The 22,456-nt window shown below is 39.6% G+C and overlaps 1 protein-coding gene across 4 annotated transcripts in view; it reads right to left on the minus strand.

The window, feature by feature from the left end:
- Nucleotides 1-22,456, minus strand: part of col27a1b (collagen, type XXVII, alpha 1b) — a 67,310-nt gene that overhangs the window by 3,213 nt on the left and 41,641 nt on the right. The window contains exons 23-59 of one of the 4 annotated variants that reach the window (XM_040154103.1): nucleotides 22,014-22,067; nucleotides 21,741-21,785; nucleotides 21,517-21,570; nucleotides 21,013-21,066; nucleotides 20,731-20,784; nucleotides 19,861-19,914; nucleotides 16,038-16,091; nucleotides 15,550-15,594; nucleotides 14,794-14,838; nucleotides 14,467-14,520; nucleotides 13,674-13,727; nucleotides 13,532-13,585; nucleotides 12,723-12,776; nucleotides 12,487-12,540; nucleotides 10,779-10,886; nucleotides 10,625-10,678; nucleotides 10,277-10,384; nucleotides 10,147-10,200; nucleotides 8,508-8,561; nucleotides 7,411-7,467; nucleotides 7,263-7,316; nucleotides 7,082-7,135; nucleotides 6,919-6,972; nucleotides 6,746-6,799; nucleotides 6,438-6,545; nucleotides 6,249-6,356; nucleotides 5,281-5,388; nucleotides 5,118-5,171; nucleotides 3,232-3,294; nucleotides 3,013-3,066; nucleotides 2,876-2,911; nucleotides 2,334-2,351; nucleotides 2,141-2,176; nucleotides 1,626-1,652; nucleotides 1,443-1,508; nucleotides 1,067-1,235; nucleotides 858-967 (exon numbers count right to left, since the gene is read on the minus strand). In XM_040154103.1, coding sequence (XP_040010037.1) covers nucleotides 858-967; nucleotides 1,067-1,235; nucleotides 1,443-1,508; nucleotides 1,626-1,652; nucleotides 2,141-2,176; nucleotides 2,334-2,351; nucleotides 2,876-2,911; nucleotides 3,013-3,066; nucleotides 3,232-3,294; nucleotides 5,118-5,171; nucleotides 5,281-5,388; nucleotides 6,249-6,356; nucleotides 6,438-6,545; nucleotides 6,746-6,799; nucleotides 6,919-6,972; nucleotides 7,082-7,135; nucleotides 7,263-7,316; nucleotides 7,411-7,467; nucleotides 8,508-8,561; nucleotides 10,147-10,200; nucleotides 10,277-10,384; nucleotides 10,625-10,678; nucleotides 10,779-10,886; nucleotides 12,487-12,540; nucleotides 12,723-12,776; nucleotides 13,532-13,585; nucleotides 13,674-13,727; nucleotides 14,467-14,520; nucleotides 14,794-14,838; nucleotides 15,550-15,594; nucleotides 16,038-16,091; nucleotides 19,861-19,914; nucleotides 20,731-20,784; nucleotides 21,013-21,066; nucleotides 21,517-21,570; nucleotides 21,741-21,785; nucleotides 22,014-22,067 — 2,337 coding nt within the window. Of the gene's footprint in view, nucleotides 1-857; nucleotides 968-1,066; nucleotides 1,239-1,442; nucleotides 1,509-1,625; nucleotides 1,653-2,140; nucleotides 2,177-2,333; nucleotides 2,352-2,875; nucleotides 2,912-3,012; nucleotides 3,067-3,231; nucleotides 3,295-5,117; nucleotides 5,172-5,280; nucleotides 5,389-6,248; nucleotides 6,357-6,437; nucleotides 6,546-6,745; nucleotides 6,800-6,918; nucleotides 6,973-7,081; nucleotides 7,136-7,262; nucleotides 7,317-7,410; nucleotides 7,468-8,507; nucleotides 8,562-10,146; nucleotides 10,201-10,276; nucleotides 10,385-10,624; nucleotides 10,679-10,778; nucleotides 10,887-12,486; nucleotides 12,541-12,722; nucleotides 12,777-13,531; nucleotides 13,586-13,673; nucleotides 13,728-14,466; nucleotides 14,521-14,793; nucleotides 14,839-15,549; nucleotides 15,595-16,037; nucleotides 16,092-19,860; nucleotides 19,915-20,730; nucleotides 20,785-21,012; nucleotides 21,067-21,516; nucleotides 21,571-21,740; nucleotides 21,786-22,013; nucleotides 22,068-22,456 lie in introns of all 4 variants that reach the window. The other 3 variants (XM_040154102.1, XM_040154104.1, XM_040154106.1) reach the window with 3 other exon arrangements.

Here is a 22,456-nt window from a genome sequence, read left to right on the forward strand (position 1 = left end):
CACAGTGTGATGTTTTAACATAGATTTTGAAGTAAATTCACAAAAATGCTGGATATTTGGGTAGATTTACAAAAAGTACGTCAAATAATTGTAATTTATAAAATAGGCCCGTTTTAATGGCACAGTCTGTTCAAAAACATTCTTGATTGAAACATTAATAACTGGACATAGTTGTCGGCCAGTGTTAGCCTCTGTAATAGAAGAACTTGTGCATAATCAATTTTGGAATTGAAAACAGGCTCCGGTTTTGATATATATTAGAATGAGATACATCTGGATCACAGATTGGGCCGTTTCAGTATGATTGCCTGTCCGCATTATTTTATTTACAGTTAATGCATGAATTGGATCTAATCGTGTTTTTTGCTGAATTGTAGGGCTGTTATATAACTCAAAAACAAAGGAATGAAAGGATGAAAGACAGTTTAAGATTCAAGAGGTTTTCTTTCCAACTGAGTATGCCTTTGATGGTTACTTGGCCCAGACTAAAGACTAAATATAATGCCGTAAGATTTACTGCATGAATTATCTATCCGAATAGTGCTAGTGTTTAATTTTATAGAGCCAGAAAATGGACAGCTGTGTTCCTTTATCACATGATTGGCATTATACACACATGCACTTAAACTTAAGCTCTTAAACTCTAAGCTTCTCTACTTCTTTAGAAATTCTATCTGAGACAACGTGAAGAAAAACATTCATCACAAGGACACAAGCACTCATGGATTTGATATTCACCCAATGTCTGCACAGTACTCTCCCGAAATGATCTTGTCTCTATCTAAGTGATATGTATAAGTTTTATAGGGTGTTTTGTCTGGCTGAGGCAAATGGCTAAATATAGAAGTGATCCTCACCTTGGATACTGTGATGGGTTTCAGGCAAGTTTGTCCTCCAGCAGTGAAGTTGCACGTCACCTCGATAGTGTCAGCAGCGCAGCCAAGGTTTGGGTCGATCCAGTAAGTGCCTGTCAAAGAGGAGCAGCAGAGGAGGAAATGGCTCTCATCAATCAAAACACAGTGAATATGTGAACAGAAATGATGGAGCAGTTAAAATGTCTCCTCACCATCGTACATTCTGTGTTCACAGTTGTAGAGGTCTCGGCAGATTCTGGCAGGATTGTCACGGGTTCCCAGCGGGTTCTTTAAATTCTGGATCAGAGTGCTGAGATGCTGCAGGGTCTTGAAAATCTCAGTGCCCTGGTCTAACATGGGCAGGTCCATGCTCTGATAATTCTGCTTCAGACATAAATATTGTTGTGACTTTTTTTTTATTATTATTATACTATTATTTTTATCCTTTTACCAACTCACTCTCACATTCTATGCTTCTGCAATGGCTCAGTTTCCCATAATGGGTCATGAATTCGCTGGCACACCATAGATCCAACCAACAATCAACAGTGATTCCTTGCAATTAGCAACGTGTCCCGGAAAACTCACCTCTTGCCTCAGTGCAGTATGGGAATCAATGATGACTTGAAAGGCAGCGCCGAGAGCCTCATTCCTCTACCAAAGATGACAGCGAGGCAATAAGGTAACAACAACCATGATCATTTTTACTTTCTGTTTCTAATACAACATGTCTTCATTCCCTGAATTGACAATAAAGAGAAACATACTTACAAGTGAAAGGGCAGAACTGGGAAGACCCTAGAGACCAAAGACAGAAACCTGTGTTATAGGCACCATGTGTTTTGGCACACGTGTTTATTTTTGATGTTAGCATTTTTGTAGCAACAGCCAATCAATGTATTTGTTTTCATGAAGTAGTTCTATAAATTCTCCATCTTTAACACAAACATTTTGATACTAACATGAATGTACTGTCTTTTGCATTTGTACATTTCAACTGTTATGAAGGCGCAAAGTCTAAACGCTACTCTGCTCGCACCATTAAAGACAGTTATTAATTGTCCTCGGGTCTTTTTCTCTCTGAAATATGCTGTCCTTGACCTGAAAAGCAGCCAGGTCAACTAAACATTGCTGGAAGATGAACAAACAACCCCTTTTCACAAAGAAAAATGATCATTGCAGAGTTCTTTTGCTTGTTTAAAGTCAAACACTCAGTAACATTTTGTTTTTCATTTTAGATTTGGCTTTTTTCATTTGAAAAAAAATATACAGAATGAAGAACTTACTCGTCGTCCTGGTGGCCCACGAGGACCAGGAGATCCCTGAAAAATCACATATCAACGTTAGGCTTCAAATTATTTATAACTTGGACTTTACATAAGATGATCAAGATGAGATTTTTTTTCTTCTCATACTGAGTAGACCACAGGCCTGAGTAAAGAAAAATGACTAAGCTACAAGAGGTGAATAATTACTCACCCTTGGTCCTTGCAACCCCTGATTGAAATTAAAAAAAAAAAAAGAAATCAGTATTCATAAGTGGACAATCCCACAATAATACAATGAGTTGGAGAGCAGTCCTGATATTATACTATCATGTACAGTATAATGCCATCTTTATGCCACCCATTCAATAAAGTCTTTATCTGTTGTATGGCTGCTGAATTGCCCTCTTGCTTCTTTGCGAGCCTACACTCGGAAATTTTATTTCCATACAGCGAACCTATACACGAGTGTTGGCGTTTTCGGAGTGAGCTTTTGAATTATGCCTGTGTATGAGCACTCAACAAACCTCTTTAAAAAGCTTGAGATGAGCATGCAGCCAACATTTATCACCCTGAGAGGAATTCCACCGTAGGTAAGTGTCACTGTGAGTGTAACAACAAACCGTGGACTACAATAGGAAATGAAAAGTGCTGAGGGCAAAGCAGACCGAGTGGTGTGCTGTCTCCATACTAAGTATCCTATTCTGTGTTCACAGTACAGACAGAAAGGTATTCATCAAAAACAGCGCCACGCACCATCTCCCCCCGATTTCCTTTGTCACCCTGGGGTCCCTGATGGAGAGAAAGGAGACAGAGAATGACTCCATCACTGCCAAAAAGCAAAGAGAAGTCACATAAAACTGGGCAGATACGATGAGATATGAGGTACATACAGAATGACCGCTGGGGCCAATGATGCCAACGGGGCCCAAAGCTCCCTCCATACCCTGGAAAGCAGGGGCATGTTAGTGACTGAAGGCACATATGATGGAGCATCTGATGAAGCAGTCCTTATTTTTCATGGCAAGTTTGCAGTTTGTGAGGGTTCAGTGCACTGGCATTGGCTGAAATACGCCACTGAGCTACCACAGTACCATTAATCTTCATCTTACCATCAAACCGCGTGGTCCTTTGGGTCCCTGTATCCCTGCTGGGCCAATGTCTCCGGGAGGTCCCTACAAATACACAAACAATTGTTTTTTTGTAGTAATGGACAAGGTATGGTAAGTCAAAGGTTCAAGCAGTATTAAATAATCAATGACCTTTTTTGACCTCTGCTGGCAACAAGTAGTATTTAATACATTGACAAATTTCTCTGCAGTTGGCAAATTGCAACCACCATGGTCAAACACTAAAGTAGCCGAAACGTCTTAAGCTGCAGTTCCTCTAATGGTCACTAGGTGCTGGAATAAAGAAATTTTACTGCTTCCAATCCCATACCTACATATTAATTACATACAGTTTGCTAGATACTCTCCTGATCCCTGGTTCCTCCGGAGCGAGTGCCGATATATATATATATATAAGTCAATTTACCATTACTGTTACATATACTGTCATAGTATGCTGTTAGTATACAGAATCTCAAAGTCATTTTACATTTTGGTACTAACAGGAAATGATCTAATACTTTGATGGACGTCAATCAAACTACAACTTTGGAATGTGACAGCTAATGAACTTCACAAAGCAGTGTTTTGGCCCCAAGATAAAATACATTATTTTTACATAAAATTATATTTTACTTTGGTGTTTGTGGAGTTATCCCACTGTACACACGACTAAAACTGCAACAAACTATTGATATATCAATTTTTATTATTAATTGATTAAGCGTCTGTGTGTGATACATAAAAAAAACTATGAAAAATACTGTATATTAAGGCTTAAAAAGTGGCATGTTTTATTCCTTTGCTCTTTGAGAACAGCAAACCCAAACACAAGCTTCAAAATACCCATTTAGAAACTTGTGGGTGGTGTCACAGATGTTTTTATCTGGTCTACGGCTCTTACGTTTTGTCTTTGGGCTACACCAAACAAAACAGTTCAAAACATATTCATAGTAGAAACAAATCGGCTGGACTATTGTGGCCAAGACGAATATTTTCATACACCACTTTCAAACTGTTATCCAATTGTTTAATGGCACATATGCTACCAGTTTTAATCTTACCAAATATAGCTGTAAAAATAAATGGTTTGCAGCACAGTGTTTTTGCTAAATAATTGCTATAATAGTACCATAACAAAAAACAGCTTACGTTTGTTAAATGTAGTAATTCTGAGGAAGTGGAAAACCTTTGTCTCTCCTCTTATTTCAATAAGGTCAGTACTGTTGCCATCACATTAATACAGGCATTAAAAAAATAAATCCAAGAAATGTTAAAACAGTTTGTTACACAGCCTTTATAACTAAAATTTTATCAAATTTGACTGACTTTACTTTAATTATCCTCGCTCATTGCTTCTGAGTTAGAGCAAGTATTATAAACTCTGCTGAACACTAACACAAAGATAACACAAAGATCATCTGCTTCAAACTCCTACTCAACTCCCACTGTGATAAAATACCTAGCATTACTCTCAGGGTTTTAAATTAAAGAGTGAGACTCCAGTGAAGCCTGCTCTGTTTCTTCATCTTGCAATAATCTATAGTGCAGCACTGCTGTAAGTAAAGCAGACTTATGGTGCTGCAGATGTTATCCTTGGGCATGTTACACTACTACCTAAAAGCCTTCATTACAATTTTTACTGAAGATAATATAATGTAATGTACCTCAAGACAATTTTAGGCATTTCAACGTAACAAGTGTACTTCAACCACAAGGTGAGTTAAACCCAGGAATTACTTTTTGGGTAATTTTACCGTCTCAGAGCAGTACCATAACTCTGGCCTAAGGGTTAAGAACTTAGCTCAGACTGGAAAACTATAACTTTATAGGTCTGATTGACCTGAGGTCATCATTTCGGTTTTGAGAGGAGCTTGATGGGAGCATACCTTTGGCCCAAACAGACCCCACACCCCTGGAAATCCTTGCTGACCAGTATCCCCCTGATGCACACAGAGAAGGGGAAAGTATGGTAATCTTCATCACTGCACAAGCTAAGAAGTTGTCATGTAAATGAACTGCAGTAAGTTATTTTGACAAGTCAGTGCTCACTGGTTGCCCTCTAGGTCCCTGGTCTCCTTGTTTTCCTGGAAATCCTATCCCACCAAAAGATCCTCTTTTTCCTGTTGGACCAGTTTGGCCTGGGAGACCCCTCTCACCCTGGAGAACACACACAAACACACATAAATGTTCTCCTCACATACCACCCAACGGCCTCCGCACAGACTCCCAGACAAAGCAGTAGAAGCCACGATTGCAGCGGCAAGTCCTTCACTGGCTTCCCACCAATGGACACTGCTACCTGCATTTAGTGGGGCCCCTGACCAATACGTAAAGCACCACTGCCAAGAATTGAACCTGGATATGAGCAGTGCTGGGTTGGTGCCGTCCCCCCTACATCACTCGGGTGCCCCCTAATATCAGTTTTAAAAGTTTTATTACCACAGGATGCAGAAGAACCTACTACAGTTTACGTCATAACAAACTTACCAGATTCAAAAAATCTTGGCATGTAAATCACTGATACATAACTTAATCAGAATGCAACTTTATTTTCTAACCACGGTCAGTGAGGTGAAAAGTGCCTAACACCACAGGTCCAATAAATAAAGCCTCTCTGTTTTTGTCACAGTCATGCATATGTAAATTTTATGTAATATTGGCAAAGCCATGCAAATCAAGACTGTGCCAGCTCTTTCATATTTCGCAACACTAACTTCCCAAAATTATTGCAGTGAATATGAGGTCTTTTGAGAGATTGTATAAAGTCTTTGTACGGACTTTGGCCTTTGAGATCAGAAAATGCTCCAAATATAATGGCAGCATTATAGTGCCAGGGGAGGCAGCCCTGGCAGATTAAAGCTGAGTTGGCAATTTCCACTTGATACTGGCAATAAATTTGCCTGCAGTGTAATCCATAAAAATGCTTGTGGCATAATTTAAGTTCTTTGTGAGAAAGATCAAAACTTTCTTAGCACAAGTAACTAAAGTAGTGCAAATTGTCCACCCATCATTCTCACCTTTGGTCCAAAGAAGCCCTGGCTTCCAGGAAGCCCTGTCACACCAGTTTTACCCTTCTGCCCGGGTTTTCCAGGTAAACCTACATATCCATCTTCTCCTTGCTCCCCCTACAGACAAAAGATAGTTAATAAGAGCTGATAATGATTAAATTTAGCAAAAAAAAAATAAGCGCACTGCACTGCCCTCACCTTGAATCCTTTACTTCCATCTTTGCCAGACAGTCCATCCAATCCAGGCAGCCCCTCAAGTCCCCCCCTGCCCACAACTCCCCGTGGGCCAGGAGGACCCTCTGGACCCTTATGAAAGACAATCAGAAATGTTTATAGCAAAGCTTGAATTGATTTTAAATAGTAAAATGTAGTTCGACTGTGAGGTCAAGTCAAGACAAATACTATTTATATAGCCCAAAATCACAAATCATAAATTTGCCTCAAAGGGCTTAAGAATCAGAGTTATGTCTGATTATATAGTTAGACAAGAAATGCATCCAACTCACTGGTGGTCCTTTGATCCCAGATGTGCCTGTTGCCCCCGGTTTTCCTTTCTGACCCTGGAGCATAAAGAATTCATGTTCCACAGTTCTGACATGGTTGCATGACAGGAAATACAGTCTAATAATACTGCACTTAGTTTTCTCATACAACAAAATCATGCCATTTATGTCCTTACTTGATCACCTTTGGATCCTTTCAGCCCTGGTTGTCCCTTTGGCCCAGGATGTCCCTGAAAATGATCATTACTGTTTGGTTGAATTACACTGATTGTGTATATATATATATATATATATATATCTGAGTTTTACATTTCAAGAAAAATAAATGGGATTACTTACAGGAATCCCCGGGGCACCAGCGTCACCTCTCTTTCCATCAAAACCCATTTGACCCTGGAAAATGTAATTTTCTACAGTTCAATGTATAGAACATTACTTAAACCTGATTGACACTATACCTGAAAACAACAGCCAACAACAAGTCGGGTTTTTTTTTTTTTTTTTTTTTAATTTCACTTACAATGTCTCCAGGGTCACCTGGCTCTCCTCTCTCTCCTCTGTCTCCAGGAGAACCCTGGATTCATATGGAGACAAATGAATTAAACAATCCCAAACACCACTAACAAACAACACAGGAAAAACTGGTGTACAGTGTGTAAGAAACTCACTCTGTCACCTTGAGGACCTGGAGGACCCTCTACCTTGCTGTCGTCCCCCTGTTCACCCTAAACAAGCCATATCGGAATAGATGAACAACTGCAAATCAATGGCATTTCCGTGAAATCCAATGGTCTGCGCAAAATCAATGCACGTTTTGTTTGAAAGAGTATGACAATGGAAACACATTGCCCGCTCTCTTTACGTGATTAGCATATCATTACATGAGCTATTACCCAGGATGATCTCATTTCACATAAATGGTGCTAATGTCTGTTCCAGGGTCGTTATGGAATTCATTGACCAATAACCACGTATGTGTGTATGATTTTAAGAGTCATGTGTTATCCATGTTTCAAATTAAATAAATAAAAGAAGCCCGGCAGGCATATAAAAGTAGGAGGATAATTAGTGATGCCCATGGGCCAGGCAAAACGGACACTTACATGGATGAAAAGCAATATATATTGTAGCATAAGTGCTTTTAAGGGAACTGTGACACAAATATGTATTTATCTGCAGCATTTTTTAGTTCCAGGGTTACCTGCCTCTCTAAATTGAAAATCATAAATTTTGCAATGACCCGTGTGATAGCATAATATTGATTTAATTAAAGAGCAAGCAGAGCCATTATTTCGAGGATATTGGCAAGAGAAAACAACAAATCCACTTCCAGATGGCTCCAGCCCAGGGACTAAAAAAATGCTAATTAGCATCTCACTAAATTCTGGTGCAGTGTGTTCTATTGTGTGCTGCTCCTGTCAAATAAACACAAATTATGGTGCTACTACCCTCAAAATCATGAGCAGAAGAGTCCAGGTGCTTGGCTAATTATATACGTTTGACAGCACTTAGTTAATTGGATGTGCCCTAGTTCATATCATCGATCAAATTAGGGATGAGTTGAGGAATATTGCAAGGACAACAAGACAGACAGAAGAAGCACTAATTAGGGACACAAGTGAAGTCCCAGTGCAACAACTAAACTGACCATGCACTCAAAGACAACGTGCTGCATGACTATTTCACATTGTTAAATGATGCTCATTAGATGATTGATCGAAGCGCAGACAGCTATTAGGAACAGCAAATCATTTTGTGGATGTACCTTTTCACCTTTTGGCCCAGGGGGTCCCATTGGGCCCTGTGGTCCCATGTGACCCTATGACAAGAAAGAGAGTTTGTGACTGAATCTCATTTCAGGACTGTCAACTCGCAGCCTTTACTCCACTTTATCATGTGACATATTCATAATGTAGAGAACACGTGGAATCCAGCTACAGAGAGGAGGATCATAAAACTTCTGTAACAGCATCATCAATCATCACCTCATCCTCTGGTTCTGTGAAGAATGCAATTTCGTGATTCATGAATCAAGTCATGGTTGTATTTTTTAACAATTTGCTTCTACTTTAGCCCTAAATCTGCAATAATCCATTTCTCACCCCAATCTTATCCTGAATCTTATGCGCATACACAGGTGCAGACCAGCAACGTTACTGTTTTTATCTCCTTTGTGCATGAAGTAAGAGAGGGCTTGTTGTCAAACTCCAACCCAAACCCAAGTTTCTCCATCACTCCCATATTTCATCCGGCAAATGAGAAGTGTCTTCATTGGTATGGATAGATAGAATGGAGGTACATTTGGCTAGCGGTAAACAGATATGGCTAGCTAGAGAAAGACAGACCATCCTCTTTCCGCAATTCAGTGTTTTCTTTTTTAATTTTTATGTTGCTTTGCACGAGTTGTCCTTGTTTGGCCCCCACTGAAGATGACAGATGTTTCCTACTTTCTGCCTTCTAATGGTCAGTTTTAAGGCAAAAATGATTTAAAATTGTACAATGTTTCTTACTTCTATCCACAATGCCATTAGTAAAGATAAGATGTCATGTTTTAGGGTGGTTTATACCTTTAAATAGCAAAGAATGATGAGAAATCAAATTTCAGTAATAGGCTGGAGACTCCAAAAGAGTGAGGTCAGCGGAGGGGGAAGGAACATTGATTTGACCTGCACTCCATAAAAAAATCAAATTAACCAAAACAACACACAGGGTTGTTAACACATCCAAGTACTAAAAAGGACCCCCCCCCCCGACTGTGGAATGAAGAGGAAGCAAAAAAACTTCAGCAAATGAGAATCAGCCTGTGATTCATCAACACCAGAAGAATACAGGCATAGTGTCTCACAAGTCAACAGGTTTTATTCAATAATGTAATGTCAACCTAGATGAGACACCTTTCTAACAACTGTCCAGGCTTTTTAGATGCACACTGCTGTAAGGAAAAAAGGTGCTTAGCATTTCCTGGCAAAAACTTGCAAATAATAATCAAGACAAAGGGCCCCCACACACTAGAGGGACTCCAAAAAGATTTACTGAATACAGCTACAAAGTTTTGGCATTACATCGTCATTAGGTAACGTGCCTGTCAACAACTTACCCTACTTTTTTTTTGCCTTTTTACCCACACACCCAATATTATTTTATGCATACACTACTATTTGGCAAAAACATAAAAATAAAAGGTTTTCTTTCCATACAATATATTAAATAGTAATAGGGAAAAAAGGATTCCTAAAACAAGTTTAAAGGCCTTTATTTTAGAAGCTTGAGAAGGTTGTCACGGTTTTTTAACATTTTTGAATTGACAGCAGTGTATGGTTTTGGACGTGCTGTAAGTTCCTCACTTTCATAACATCCTGCAATGAAATGTATTATCCCATCACATTTCATGAAGAAGTGCTTACCTCGTAACCTGATATGCCTGGATTTCCTTGTTGGCCCATTCTCCCTGGAGCACCCTAGGGAAATATTTATATTTAGCCCACATCCACCAACAACCAGTCAAGTCCTTCAGTCCATCTGTAAAGAACTAACCACTGGCCCGATGGTCCCTCTTGCTCCCTTCTGTCCGAGAAACCCCATTTCTCCCCGCTCACCGACTGGCCCAGTCTCCCCCAGGTGACCTTGGTGACCCTTGCTCCCCTGGAGAGAAACCATCAATGAGCAGGTATGCAGAGAGTGTACAAACTTCCCTGAACAGTATTTGGGTTGTTTGACAATTCAAACATTTAATACTGAAAGTCTTCTTGACAAGCACCTCCAATGTCATGCTTATGGAGGTTTCTGACCTCACTGTTTACTACTACAGCAGAGAACTATTCAACTCCCTTTCATCCACGAATGAAAGGTGTATTTTAGCCCCGAGCAAGTGAACTGACAAACCTTTTCTCCTGGTTTTCCTCTTTCACCAATTTCACCAGGTTTACCCTCTTGACCCTTGTAAAGAAGAAAATTGAACAGGGCTGTAAGTGGACAAAAAGAGTTGTCTTTTCATGGGAACTGAATGAAATTTGGAGTTGGCTGCTGAGGCACTCACCCTTACACCCACGAGTCCAGGAGGCCCGGGATCTCCCTCCTTTCCTTTCAGGCCGATTTCACCCCTGTCTCCTTTGGCACCTTCTGGACCAGCGTCCCCCTTTTCACCCTGAGAAGAGTAGTACAAGTCTAATTAAAAAAAGGTGATCATGTAATTGAGTTACAATATACTTGACCATTTTGACGTAATCACAGGCAACCATAGCTAGGATCTTGGCCTGCTGTAGTTTGAATACATCTGAATAAAATATTCAGACTAAAAAACTATTTTTTATATCCAATACAAACTTGAGTTTCTCAGGGCAAGCATAAATAATACAAAAATGACAAACTACCTTCGCAAAATTAAATGTCAATGAAAGATCTGTCTGTAGTTACAAGTTTTCATATGATATTCCACATTATCAAATGACCGAATGTCTGCAAAAACTTTATTATATTGTAATACTTTACAGAACCTGGGGGTCCAAAACAACAAAAGCTTGGTCAACAATATTTTTGTATCGGGTTAAAAGTCTACATATCTTAGTAGGAGCTTGATTTTGAAGAGCACTGCAGGTTATGAAAATAATCTTTAATTTTATCCAGTACTCACAGGCCATCAATGACATGAAGCCAGGACTGGAGAGATGTGAGCTCTACAGCGCGCTCTACATAAAAATGTTGCTGCATCATTCTGAGCCAGCAGCAGTTTCTACTTGACAGCTCAGGCATGTAAACAGATAGTTAGGGTGGTTTAGCCAGAATGACACAAAAGCATGATTTATCTATTGGTGAAACACAAAAGTGTTTCAGAAAAGAAATTTTCCTAAAATGGAAAAAAACAAACAAACAAAAAAAAAGTGACAGTGACTTGACATGTTTTTTAATGCTCCCAGAGCATCACTTGTCACCAAAAAGTGAGCTGAGGCTCAGCTGTAGTTTTAACAAATGTGACATTGACTCTATAACCTGCCATGTTACCGTAATTACTCACATGTTTTGCGGGATGCAACGACTTTATTAAAATATGATCCTATGGTTATTTATTGAATTTCAAGTTCAAATTTCACCAAGTAATACAGCAGTGAACACTGAAAATGCAGTTAACAGTAAAAGCTGCAAATTCCTCTTGAGCTGCTGTTTTCCATCCAGGTGCTGCACTTTGGCTCAAAGTATCGCTCAAAGTAGTTTACTCTCCTGACCAACCGAAAAAGTCCTGTACAGCACAGAGCTGAACACTCTCAGGTTGACTCTATTCAAATCCTCAGCGTCCTCCGTGCTCACATTTTACCACCTTCTCTAAGCCAAAGGCTGTTTGTTGGTCTGTCAGCCAAAATTCCAGCAGTTTGGCTCCATTGAATAGACAGGCTTTTGTGCTTTCTCTCGTCTTTTTTTTTTTTTTTTTTTTCTGTCACGATACTTGCCAGACAGTAGAGCTCTTAAAATAGCCCCTCTCTCTGTTTTCACTCAGTGTCAACACAATGCAGCTCCAACTGTACAAAGGGCAATCTCTCACAAACAATACACAACTTGCTCTAATTAGAATAAGCTGCTACAGTAAACAGAGCAGTTCATCGGGTTCACAGACATACAGCTTCAAGACAGAAACAATTAATTTTGTAATACGTGACAACAATGTGATTATTAGCCAAAGGCTTGAATAAACATGTTTCCCATTCCATATCTCCAATTTTCAATTACAGTTTGTCTTTTATCTTCATACTTGCCTTGGCTCCATCAGGTCCACTCAGTCCAGCCTCCCCATCAATGCCTGCCTCACCCTGTTAGACAAATCATAAAAATATTGTGACATGTTACAGTGTCAAGGACAGTAATCACAGGAAGCAAAAACAGATGTGTAGCAAGTGACTTGCCCACTTCTGAGTATCATAGAGGGTTTTTCTAAAATAAATTCAGTTCACTTTAACTCATTAAGAATAAAAGAAAAACATGGGATACTCACTCTCTGGCCAATCAAACCCTGCTCCCCGATGTTGCCAGGTAGACCAGTGGCACCCTGCCAGGGGAAGAAACATGATGTTGGTGACGTGTTGGATCTCTTAATGTACAGCCTTTGTTTCCACCATGGTTGTTTTTGCCAGTGTTGCCTACTCAGTAATGGAGAGTAATATGGCGTTATATCTTCACCCAAAATCATGAGCTTAAGACTAGACATTTTGAGCACAGAGAAACATTTTTTGCAAGCACATAATTTGTATTTTGTGGAAAAAACTATTAAATTTGATCATCCGCATAAGTGCACAATAAGCTTTCTCAGTTTTACTTTGCCACAACTTCAGCCAATTGGAAAACTGGAGTAGGAGATTTCTGATTGGCCGTTTTGTTTCCAATACAACTGCACGAAGGATTATCGATGATTAGATGATAGGTACTGTAGAAGCATTTGGAGGTCACACGCGAGTAGCTTATTCACTACAGTTTTCGTCACATACCTAGTTTTAGTAGGCTCAAACTAAATTTAAAATGATAATTTCTCTACAAAACATCATTTATTTGCTTATAAAAAATTTTTCTGCACTAAAATGTCCCATCTCACTCCCAGGACTGAGGCACAAATATGGTTCCATGTAGTAGTAGGAGGTGCCCTCCCGCCCATGACCATAACCATTTACTGCAGCAAAGGCTGTTGTAATCATCCCATACCAGTCTTCATGATGTAAAACACAAACATAAGTATACGTCCGTCCACCAGTGCAATATCTTAATAATCAATGAAAGTTTCAACAGCATCATTTCAACCTTCATCTTCACCTTGTCTCCAGTTTCACCATGCAGTCCTCTCTCTCCAGTCTTCCCTGGTAGACCCTGTCAGAAACGGTGACAGCCTTTAGTATTCAGTGCTAATGCAAGAAGTCAGTGGGAGTTCTTACACCGGCTGTGTTATCGAACTCACCATCAGCCCCATCTCCCCCAGTGGCCCAATCGTTCCTGGTGGCCCGGCTGGTCCCTGCGGTGACAAAGCAGGGGCATCAATAAAAAGGTTAATAGTGTTTTCCAATCTTGGACAAACACCTTCATAAAGTGACAGTAAAAGAAGAAAAATGTGAAAAGAAATAAGAACCAGACAGAAAGTGTGGATTTGTGGAGATATGGTAATCTGCAAGGCTAAGAGCATTCAAAAACACTAAGACAAAGCTTCCGCAAGTGATGGAAACAGGCCTGCTTTTATTGAGACAGATTCAGGCTACAATAAAGCTGCCTCTCCAGGAAGGAGATGGTGTAAATCAAATTGTCTCAGACCCACTACTTCTCTGCTCGTGTCTGAGAGACACAAGCAGAATAAGAAAAAGAGGATTAAGTTGTTCATGGCTTTGGGTTTGACTGCGGGTTTCTAAGTTGCACCGAATAAAAAGGTGTCAAAAGGGAAATTCAGAGTTTATGTGCAAGGGCAAGAAGAAGGTTGCACAGTAGGTGTAGTGTAGTGTAGTAGAGCCACAGGTCATTATAGATAATTAGACACTACGGTTTCTGCCTATATCCTCTTTGTGATTCTGCAACTTCCAAAATTTGATATAACTGAACCAAAAAAAACAAACAAACAAAAAAAACACACACACACACACACACACACACACACACACACACACACACACACACACACACACACACACTCTTTGATAATGATGTTTATTTTCAACTATGGAACCAAAATAGAGAACACTCATGTAGGCACATAATAAACTCACAGGCTCTCCTGCAATTCCTTTGGCTCCTGGAGGTCCCGAGGGTCCTTGAACACCCTAAAAATAATACAGCCGTTATAACACACACAGACACACAGAAACACACACACACACACACACACACACACACACACACACACACACACACACACACACACACACACACACACACACCCCTGGTATTCATACATATGTTTTATTTTCATAACTCCCTCTAGAGAAACAGCACACCACACAAGACTTTCTTATCCACTAATGTTCCCCAAAATGTCTCCAACCCAAGAGTTGAGACTGACCTAAAACAGACCTCTGTTAGCCCCAATCACTTACTGGAAATCCCTTAGGCCCAGCTTCAGCGGGCTCACCAAACCTTCCCTGCAGCAAAAGAACAAAAATAGAAAAATAAGTACAGTCAGACAGGCTTTAAAAGGTGCTGTTTGTTCTTAGGCCAAGTCATAGTCAGCATAAGACTGATGCTCAGTTCTATGCATGCTCCCTGTCCTTCTTTACAGTATATTAAACAGAGGAAAGAAGCAAATCCTCACATTTCATTAGCTGGAACCAGTGAATGTTGATGTATTGATAAGTTGTTGATTAATTTTCAAACTAATCAAATAATAGACTACTTTGCATTAAGTGAATATCCCTGGAGGTTTTCAGTCCAGCTGAGGATGCACTTCATAAAGATCTCGCAGTCAAAAAGGCAGGATATAATTGAAGAAAAACAATGAAAAATGAAGCAGTGCTATTGTCCACTTTAAAGGTTAGTAGATTAAATAGATCTTAATAGATGTATATCGTACTTGACCATGTGCTTTATGTAACAACAAGGAGACAGCTCAAATAAAACTCCAAGAACGTTTATCTGCCCCTGCTTTAATTAAAAGTTTCCCTCCAAGTCAGCCTGGAAAATTGTTCTTCATCGGGACAAATGTATCAACATGGTACTCTATTTATCCTAGATACTTATTCTGCAACCTTGAGAGGGCACATGACCAAATGTACTCTAACCAGGATTGTTGCTGCTGCTGCTAATAATGTCATTACTACTATGAAAGGAAAGTGAAGAAGCCAGATTTTCCTTACCGTCTCTCCAGGCAGGCCCAATTTTCCTGGTGGGCCGTCAGGGCCCTGCAAAGAAAACATCCAACTCAGTTATCTAAACTTTCTAAAATCCCCTGGAGTTAAAATGTTCCCGATGGTGCACCAGCACCATCAATATTTTAGGAGTCTTTGATTTAAGGTTCTGTTGTTAGATTTGTAGTTAACACAGAGTGTCCTGTGAAGATTCTTTAGATGTTAAAAATAGTTAATAATTACAGTCTGCTGAACAAAGCTGGTTCGAAAAGTTCTACAGATTTTTTTTCCCCCCCGTGAAGAAACTTCATTTTGTTTATCCTTGCTTTCCATGGGATAGATTTGATGTGTGCAGTTAGGAAGCTTGAGGCCAGACATTGCTCTGAGGCAGTTTGGCATGTCAAGTTAAATTATAAACAATTAGCCACAAACTTGAACTCAACAAGAGGCTCTTTTATCAACTGTGGTCATCTTTGACTTTTTGACCATATGCTCACCTTTATTCCTGTAGACCCTTTCTCCCCCACTGGGCCATCAGGACCTCGCGGACCCTATACAAAGAAATAAAGTTCTCACTGAAGCATAGTGTTGGAAAACCTGGCCTTTAACACACCCAAGGCACATGTTCTTTAATACATCAAGTCAATGAATTTAGCCGTTCAATTTCTATTTTTGTCATCCCCATTTAGTGGAGCCTAGAGCGCGGGTCTCTGGGTTTTATAATGTAGTATGGTTTCGCCCGCACCGGAGACACACGATTAAAGATTGTGGCTATTTTGCAAATACTTGGCATCCACGCATTAGCTCCACAGTGTGCCCGATCCACACTGTGTAGACTTTGTCCCCGTCTTTTCCACGATCACACACAGTGGTACCGTCTGCACACTGGGGTTATTGTAAAGAAGCCTTGGGAAAAGGTCACAAATGATTCATCCTTGCCTTTCAAATTGAAGCAAACTATTCGCTGTCAGAAAACATTCAACGTCTGACTGTGTCTTTTGTTTTGTTGTTCACGTAAGCATCTCATATAAAATGTGATCTAAACAGAGCCAGACCAGGATTCAGCTCCTACCTATATAAGGCCTTGAAATTTTAATTGCTGCTTGGCAATAGCAGACAAACCCTTTTAAACACTGTTGTTGAGAGACCGAGACATAGAGGTGTTTAGTTATGAGGAAAAACTCTTGTATTTCTAATTGGGGCTTTGTGATTGATGACAGTTATATCAGATTTGTGAAATGTGTGTTAATACATGAGGTAAAAATATTCAATACAATAATAAGGTTTCTGATCATCCAAAAAAAACAAAAACATGCTGCCTGCTTTCCAATCATTTATGTTGTTATATAGAGACAAATAGAGATTGACACATCTAATGAAAAAGTCATTCTAGATTATTTAAACCTGTTTTGTCTAATACCGAGTGACATTTGGGCATAAGAGGGGATCATTTTAATATTTTCCAGTGTAATTTAACTTTTCTTCAAACAAGTCACACCTTCATGGTACTATGGAAGTGATCTGTCTTAGTTACTGTCACTTGAAAAAGCACACGACTACAGCTGAAACTGCAGGGGGAATTCAAGCTTTTTTTTTTGGGAGGGGAAAAAAAAAAAGCAAGATTGACGATTTGAATTATTAAATTCAACATGTTTTATATTGCATATTTACTATCCACCCCCCCCTCTATAATCCGTTTTTCTGATCTATTCAACTTCATCAGGTACATTAGCTTTAAGCTCACCCACTTTCAAAAGCTTTCTATTAAAGTGCACCAATTTAGGGCTTTTTACTGAAGAGTGCAGTGGAAACACCTGAGATAAAATGGTGGCGATGACCTACTTATATATCACAGAAACTCATCAAGTCAAGATTGAAAAGTTGCTTAAATTCAGAGACATGAGATTGGATATGGACATAGGAGACTCTGCTTTTAAGCAAAATTGAATGACAAAGCAACATGATGCTAATGTAAGACTGGGGCACGACTAAACGCTGTAGAAGTAAAAATTTAAAACTTAAAAAGATACAAGAGAAGCAAAAAGTAAGGTAAGAGTAGGAGTAAACCATTGCCACCCCCCCCACACGCATCATATTTTTAAGATGTGGATCCTGAGGAATAAACCTGTCACCTTCCTTTTTTGAAGGTATTGTCACAATTTTAAATACAAAACTTTGGCCATAGGAAAAGGTTATTACTCTTTAATTGTACAGGTGTTAATACTAATTTCCAAAGCCTTGATGGAATTTTCAGCTATTATAGTTATTAAATATTATGTTTGGGGCATCTTGTGATATCAGGGGAGCCGTGTAAAACCAGAGAATGAAATGCCTTAATTATACCGCTTATTCGTGTTAGATCAATTATTCATTCAGTCCAATGATCCTGCTGCGCAACCAAAGGCTATTTTTGCAAAGTAGAAAACTCAGTTATGGAAAAGCCAGCAAACACTGGAATTATCCCAAGCGTCCTTCTATATGTTTCTCCCATCTCCACAAAAGATCTCTGGAGTGACCATCGAGGTCTTGGTCACCTCTCTTACCAAGGCCCTTCCCCGCTGGTTGCTCAGTTTGGCCGAGCGGCCAGCTCTAGGAAGAGTCCTGGTTGTTTCAAACTTCTTTCATTGAAGAATTATGGAGGCCACTGTTCTCTTTGGGACCTTCAGCGCAGCAGATTTTTCTTCCTCCGATCTTTGCCTCGACACAGTCCTGTCTCTAAACTCTGCAGGCAGCTCCTTTGACCTCTTTGCTTGGTTTTTTTGCTCCGATATGCATTGTCAGCTGTGAGACCTTATATAGACAGGTGTGTGCTTTTCCAAATCATGTTCAATCAGTTGAATTTACGACAGGTGGACCCCAATCGAGGTGTAGAAACATCTCAAAGATGATCAAGAGAAATGGGAGGCCCCTGAACTAAGTTTCAAGTGTCATAGCAAAGGGTCTGAATACTTATGTTGATGTGTTAATTTTTGTTTTATCATAAGGCTGCAACATACAAAAATGTGAAAAATTTTAAAGGGGTCTGAATACTCTCTGAATGCACTGCACATGTTCTGATTCTACTAGTTGTGTGAGGGTTTTTTCTTCTTTGGAGGAGGTTGCTGAGCAATCCTAAGTCTGGTGTTTTTGCACTGCTCTTTGATGAGATTTAAGTATCTGTGGATGGCTGGATTTGATTAGCGAATTGCCAGTTTCTCTACTCTGTGCTCTTTCATGGTTACACAGTTCTTCTTCCAACTATTCCAAATAAAATGTTGTTGTTGTTGCTGCTGCTGCTGCCGGATGTAAACTACATGATTTACTATACAGCAAAACTGTTTTTTTTGTTTTTTTTCCATGGAGAAGACCTGTTATGAAACAAGATTTTAAAAAGTCTGAGCACGCTAATATTTGCTAATTAGCATTACAAAAAAAGCACAGCTGAAGCTGATGGGAATGTGTTTGGTTTTTGCAGGTATTTGGAAAAGTAGAAGACAAAATAGAAGACAATAAAACTTTTCTGGGGACCATGAATGTCTGCACAAAATCTCATGGCAGTTCATCTGATAGCTGTTGAGTTATTTCAATCTAAACCAGAGGATACCAACGGTGTGGGTTCAAATCAGGTCCAAAAGATTTTGAGCTTGTAAAGTAATGTTCACAAATAATTCTTAAGTTTGTAGTTGAAAATCAACCTTTGTAAACCTGTAAAATAAATTTGCATGAGAAATTCCAGTTTGGTTGATAAAAAGGCGAAGAGGCCGTGTGAATTAAATCTGAGAACAAATGATGACTCAGCTTTTTCAGGACCTGCGGTGGAAGGAAGGTACAAAGGTAACGGAACCACTTACCCTTTGATTGGACTCTGCTTTGTGATTGGATTGTCATTGTCCAATCAGATTCAGGAGTAAAAAACAGGTTCAAAGTTCATGCCACTTCAGCGTCACACACAGTGTGGGAACTTTGAACACTTTTACACCCACCCAGTTTTACACCCATTTTTCTGCTCTGTATCTTTACACACATGTTCACTAAAGCACTTTTTTTTCTTTTCTTTCTTTTCTTTGTGTAACCTCACCACTGACATCATTTGCTCACAGATTTTATAAACAGTATTTTTTTTTTTTTTCAATTTTTATTATTTTACATCTACAGATTTTTTCTACACATGTAAATACTTGAATTTCTCATGCATATTTATTTTAAAGGTTAACAAAGATTGATTTACCTTTTGGGTATCTATAACCTAGGGAATTATTTGTGAACATCACTTTACAAACTCAACATCTTTTCGACCCTATCTTGAACCCAGATTTTATAACAGAGATTTCGATCACTTACCCTAATGCCTTTCGGTCCTCTGATGCCGAAGGATCCCCGTGAACCAGGAGGCCCCTGAATGTGAAGAAATATTGTTTAAGTTGGACTGTATCAAACTATGTTAACTAAGATACGAGGAACAGTTGTCTAAGTCTCAGTTCTATCTTTATTAACAATGGCAAGTTGAATGCAAGTACATAGAAACTGTTACAACTGCCACAGACTACAGCACATTTTTCTAATCAACCTATTTTATCAGTACTCAGCAGTTGATCTTGATAATGTCGACTGTCAAAGGCTGCCTTTCTACCATCTTTTGAGAGATTAGACTGATATATCGAGTCAATAATTGATTTTTCTTGAAGAGTAACTTAACACTAGCTGAAAATCTTTTCCTTTTTTTTTTTTTTTTTTTATAAACTCCAGTAGTTTAAGGTCCAGTTTGTCACAGATTCAATATCATTTAAAAACAGGGATAACAGTGCATATCTTCAGACAGTCTCTCCAGGAAAACAATCATAGTGTTGCACTTGGTTGTACTTGGGGCAATGAAGGAGTACAAATCCAGCGTTACGTCTCACTTTGCTGCGGTGATGTAAGTGCATGGTTCAGGGCGTGACTGCACACTGTGACATCATTGTTGGATGTGGTCACGAGTGCAATACAGCACACTTCAGACCACAACAAACCACAACTATGACTGATTCTTGGTGTGGTCGGGAGCGCAACAAGTTTGTGACTTTCAGCAAGAGAGTGCAGTGAAACACTGCTTTTCAACCTGGTATTAAGTATCAAACAAGGTCCGTTATGGAGGCCACAAGACTGGCCAGTGTAGTCTCTGGTTTACCTTCACTGAACAACAAACTATGACAATGATAACAGTAAACTTACTGGGATGCCTTGCAGTCCAGGTTGCCCCGTCTCTCCAGGTATTCCAGTGTGACCCTGATGGATAAAACATTACTTAAATGATATCTATATTATTTATCAAAGAAATCATGAATTAGCTTAGATTTCTGACAAGACTGGGTGGCCTTATATCATCCGCCTATTAGATGATTATTGTTTAGTTGCTTAAATCAGTCTCTCCAAACACATCACACCCCCATCCCTTACGTATGTAGGATTGAATGCCCCAGGGTACGAGAGACAGGGTCCAGACTTACTCCTTACCATCGGCCCCGGTTCACCTGGCGGCCCAGGGGCACCTGTGTTCCCTCGATCCCCCTAAGGAACCACAAGCCACGGTTAGAGAAAGTCCACAAGTGAGGATGCACACTATAAATGACCATTTACATGATCTATTAATCTAATACTTGTGTAGGTTCATTGATTAAAGCGCTTGGTAAACAAAATATCAAAAAACAGTCAAAAATGCCAAACACAAATTTCACATAAGTGATGCTTTAAAATGGCTGGTTTTGTCTGACCAACGGTCCAAACCTCAGAGATATTTACTTTGTGAGAAGCAGCAAATCTGCATATTTGAGAAGCTGGCATCTTTTGCTTGCTATATGGCAAACAATTAACTTACAGCAAATTTGCTTTAATTGCCTTATTGTTTCAGCACTACCCACATGCTAGATCAACTGAAAGCAGTTCAACAGATTAAACTGGATGTTGGACGACACCAAATTGTGACACTAGCAAAGTCTGACAAATTGAGACCATGCTAACCTTTTCTCCGGCGATGCCCATCTCTCCAATAGGCCCAAAAAAACCAGGCAGTCCCTGAAGGAGAGAAAACATGCCGTCTCAACTGTCTCTTATTTCTCTTACTTCTGTTGGAGTTATATTTGTCATAATAGGCTGCTCAGCTTTGGGGCTCCAACAAAACAAACACACACAGACACAGTGAGCATCAAACAGAAATCAGCAGAAAAAGGGAGAAAAGCCTTTACCCTCTCGCCAAGCTTTCCGACCTCGCCAGTTATCCCGGTCTCGCCCTACAGGAAAGCAGCCAATTAGCATATGACAAACTTATTCAAGCCTTTCGTTTTTAGTTCAAATCAGACGAAATGTGCTTGGAGGCCCATTCCCCTGCGGTAACGGAGAATTAACATCTAATTTACACATATTCAGATGATATATTATCACAAAAAAGAACCAGGGAGAGAATGTTCAGTTAAGGATGACAGTGGTTCAGCTGTGGACGTGTGACTATTAGGTCTGACCTTGAGTCCATCTGGGCCTGTCAATCCAGGGAATCCCTGCCTCCCAGGCCTGCCCTGAACAGAGAGCGAAAATGACACATAGAAGTGTACTGCAGCTCCACAAAACAAAACGATAAAGTCTGTATCTTCTGTAAAAGGTGCAGTCTGTGAATCCGCTGTCCCTTGAGAGGCCATGGCACAAAACAAACCAACAATTGATGGGAAAACAACAAAATCCCTGTAAGAAACTTAATGATCCAGAGAACAAAGAGCCATTTGTAGCCTCAAATTCTTGTTATTACTCACAAAAGTCATTGGGTCATTTGTGTTTGTTTTCAGTAATCACTTGTGGGTTTCACGTTTGGGAAATGGCAGACTGGAGTCAGCCATTGCAAAAATAGAGTTTCACTGGATAAGTCTTCTCTATTGTTTTGCCCGGGATGACTCCAAAGAGTTTTTTGGAC

The sequence above is a fragment of the Xiphias gladius genome, chromosome 19, assembly GCF_016859285.1.
Source record: "Xiphias gladius isolate SHS-SW01 ecotype Sanya breed wild chromosome 19, ASM1685928v1, whole genome shotgun sequence".
NCBI lineage: Eukaryota > Metazoa > Chordata > Actinopteri > Istiophoriformes > Xiphiidae > Xiphias > Xiphias gladius.